The following is a 3,884-nucleotide window of genomic DNA, read 5'->3' on the forward strand; positions in this document are numbered from 1 at the left end:
AAAACCAAACCAAACCAAAAGCACCTTGAAGAGCACAAACTTTGTCCAGATGAAAGCATCAGAGCTGCTGTCAGTCTGCTGCTCCACTGGCATAGGTCCCTTTAAAGGGCCACCCCCATCGTGCCTGGAAACCTGTCGTACCACCCCAGGGCTCACGCAGGTGTAGCTGTACACACTGAGAGGACAATACTTATCTGGCAGTCTGTGAACAGTGCCTAAGGGTGTGCCACACACAGACATGTCTATCAATCACATGGCAGCCCATCCCCACCAAAGGCTGTGGAACTGATCTTAGAGCTAGATACGTGAGTGGCCTCTTGAACAGCATATGCACTATCAAGCTAGCCCTCCAAAGAACAGAATGAAGGCCATGGAATGAAGGCCCTGAGATTCAATATAAAAGATTTACACCAGATGGGGTAGCACATACCTTTCAGCACTTGAGAGACAGAGACAGAGGCAGGCAGATCTCAGAATTGGAGACCAGATACATATCAAGTTCCAGGCCAACCAAGACTATATAGTGAAACCTTGCCTAAAAGCAAATACACACACTAATTATAAAGAGCTTCCATACATTTCATTAATTTTCCCAGAACTCTACTCTACCAGGGTTCACGAGTCACTGCTGGACACTCTAGCAGATGCTGGGAACACAAATGATAAGTATGTTTCATGACAAACACTTTGTACTTATCCATTTTTAATATTACTCTGCAGATGTTTAGTTTCTTTTGGAAGTGGGAAGCAGAAATGAACACAATTACCCTAATAGGCAACTTGGGGGAAAGTTGCCACTGACTTTAATCACTTCCACAAATCATGCCAAAGATAACAGAAAATGAGTTAGCTGTACATAAACAAAATTACCTACTTCCAATAATGACTGCACAGAATTAAATGAAAACTGTTTAATCACACAAAAACACAATAAAAAGGCATTAGAAAAAGGCATAGTGCAAACACCCAGGTACAGGGCTATTAACTTAGTGACACTGTAAAAAGGTACACAAGGACACACGGAAACATTTCCCTCTGTCCTTATTAGTAAGCTGCCGTTCTTCTCAGTTTATTACCCCACATTTGCTACTGCACTGGCAAGTACCAGACTGGGAATGTCATGAAACTGCCTCTACACACTGGCAGAGCATCTTGTGCCACCTACTCAAGTGTATACAGAACAAATTCCTATAGAGCAAGACTACAGCAAGAAGTTCCATCAGGATAGAATGTGCTGTCTAAATTTGCATGTGCTTCTCAGAGCATCTGGAGACAACCCTCCCTAATCAAGAGCCTGCCTAGTAAAGGACAGGCAGGTGGCAGAAACAGAGCAAGCAACACACGATCTCCTGAGCAGGCAGTAAGGACAACTGCACTCTCTTCCAGAACAAAGGAATCTCAATGTAAACCTCAGAGCCTAGTTGACCAAGACTACTAGCTTTCCCCATCTTCAAGGCAGTCAGAGTTCTTAGAGTTCCTCCTCCATAATCTGCACACCGGACTGAGGTAGACATGGGTAGGTGTGTGTGTTGGCTTTACTGGTGAGAAAAACTCACCTGTAGAACACAAGCTGCTGGTTGAGAAGGCCAAGAGCACTGCCTCTCCTCCTGCTTTCTCTTAAGGGGGCACTTCTTACTGAAAGGGAAGTGAAAACTATGGGCAGGAAGAGGGGGAAGATTGACCTCAAATTCCTTAGTGCTCAAACAAACCAACACCCCCACAAAGGAAGCCAGATGAAAGCTGTGCCCTCATAGCTTCCCTCCTCTCTGACGGAGCTCATGGTCCACTCTGTAACCACAACACTGCTCCAGACAGGCTGAAGAAGGGCCCTCCATAAGTACACTGTACATATAAACACCCATAGTGACAGATGACCTCTGGCATAAAAGCAATGTACAAATGCTGCTAAATCAGAAATAGGAGAACATAAAAGCAGTGGGGAGGGAGGAAGAACAAAAGGAAATGTCTACACACATCAAAGCACTTGCAGATTACAAATACAAAGTGCCATTGGGTAACAAATTAAATGCTAGTATTGGCCCTCAAGTGTCACAACACAATGCTAATATTCAATAAATCATCTGCCAAGCTCTGAAACCACTGATTGAACTACATGCCCTCTTAGCTTATCTGACTCCTCCAGCTTAAGAAATGCAGTTCTACTGTGCTGCTCCTAGATGGGATTGAAGTGGATGCTATGCAAAGACACATAAGCAGGACCACGGATGAGATCATTTTCTGTAACATCAGTTGCATGGGCGTGGTGGCAGATCTCTCTGAGTTTTGGGACAGCCTAGTCATAAATCAAGTTCTATGTCAACTAAATAATGAGACTCTGTCTCTGAAAACCACCCCTCCCCCCAAAAAACCCTAAGACTATCAAGGGAAGACCAGAAATAATTTACAATAAAAATTTTACAATGCTACATTTACCAATAATGGCATTACTTGGGGATGCACATTACATCAAAAGATCTCAAAATGTCTACAAGACAGTCTTTCACAAGAGGGGAGAGCTGGCAGCTCTTCTAAAGAAGGTATATAGTATCTGCAAACCATGAAGAATTGTCAACAGAAAGACCCAAGCTAGGTCTAAGGCGTCACTTTAACCAACAACCTGTCTTGGATACTCATTACCAGCTTAGCCTTAGAGGGCTCAACAGCTCCTCTCATAAGTTTAACTGCAACTATCCACTCATAAATCTAAGGAAACTGGTGACATAAGCTCACCGTTCCCTATGGCAGTGCGAAATTCCACCGACTTGTAAACATTGTACACTTTGCTTTTGGCACAGAGGACAGTTTCCAGGTTTCTTTATCTTTGAAGTGAAGGTTCTAAATAGCTAGATCTTTATCTTAAGACATTTTTAGCAAAGGTAGCATCGATCTAGATAGTGTGCATATGCATGCATAGTAAGAGGCATCAAAAAATAATACACTTTAGACTGAATCAACAATTTGGGCTAAAGGGAATATTAACAGTCACAGTATCTAAAGCCATGGAGGTTCACAGAATATCATGAAAACAGAAAAAAACAGCCAAATGGCTGTCCAAAGTGTCTTTCTTTCTAAAGAGAACTGAGCAAGTTACATTAGGGAAATATGAATGTTCCCCAATTTCTCAGTCAACATTTCAAAGGCCTCAAAATTACATTGAACTGACACACGAAGGTTACAAATGATCCTGGCTTTCAGAATAAATTCTTTCAAACCATGCAAAGGATTACATGCATCTAAATATACATAAATAATGAATACATATCCACACAATCCCAAATGCTTGGTGGTACAATGTTCTATAATACAATTTTGTGGCAGGTAAGAAGCTGGTCTGGGCGCTCTAGTCTACCAGTTCCAGCCCAATTATAGACCTACTCCATCAGAGGTGGGCTAGGGAGGCAGGAACACCTGTGTGAAGCTTTGCTCTGAATTCCTCCTCTGACACAGGAGTACAGCGAAGCACATCAAGACTGGGACGCCCCTTGTGGGGAACGCTCTAACACTGAGACCCGGGAGACTTTCCTAATAATCTATCCCTGTTCTGCAGTTTGGTCCAAGATAGCATAACAAAAACTAACTTAAATGAAAAGCAAACTAAGGAATTTAGTCATTACATGCTTAGAATTCCAGCACTCGAAAGGGAAAAGCATGAAGGTCACTGCAAAGCTGAGACCAGCCTGAGATACAGCTTAAGGCCCAGGCCAGTCACAGAGATACAGTAAGACTCTGCACTAAAAGATTAAGAGAAGCATTAGAATAAAACTGACGTACTATATATCCTATTTTGAATGTAGTGTTTGGAATTAGACATCTTTCGTTTTGTTTTGTTTTTGTTTTTGTTTTTCAAGACAGGGTTTCTCTGTGTAGCCCTGGCTGTCCTGGAA

The 3,884-nt window shown here is 42.4% G+C and overlaps 1 protein-coding gene across 1 annotated transcript in view; it reads right to left on the minus strand.

The window, feature by feature from the left end:
• Positions 1-3,689: 3,689 nt before the first annotated feature.
• Positions 3,690-3,884, minus strand: part of Mdm4 (MDM4 regulator of p53) — a 31,413-nt gene continuing 31,218 nt past the window's right edge. The window contains exon 7 of the mRNA XM_031340469.1: positions 3,690-3,731. Coding sequence (XP_031196329.1) covers positions 3,690-3,731 — 42 coding nt within the window. The remainder of the gene's footprint in view (positions 3,732-3,884) is intronic.

Source organism: Mastomys coucha, unplaced genomic scaffold, assembly GCF_008632895.1.
Source record: "Mastomys coucha isolate ucsf_1 unplaced genomic scaffold, UCSF_Mcou_1 pScaffold1, whole genome shotgun sequence".
NCBI lineage: Eukaryota > Metazoa > Chordata > Mammalia > Rodentia > Muridae > Mastomys > Mastomys coucha.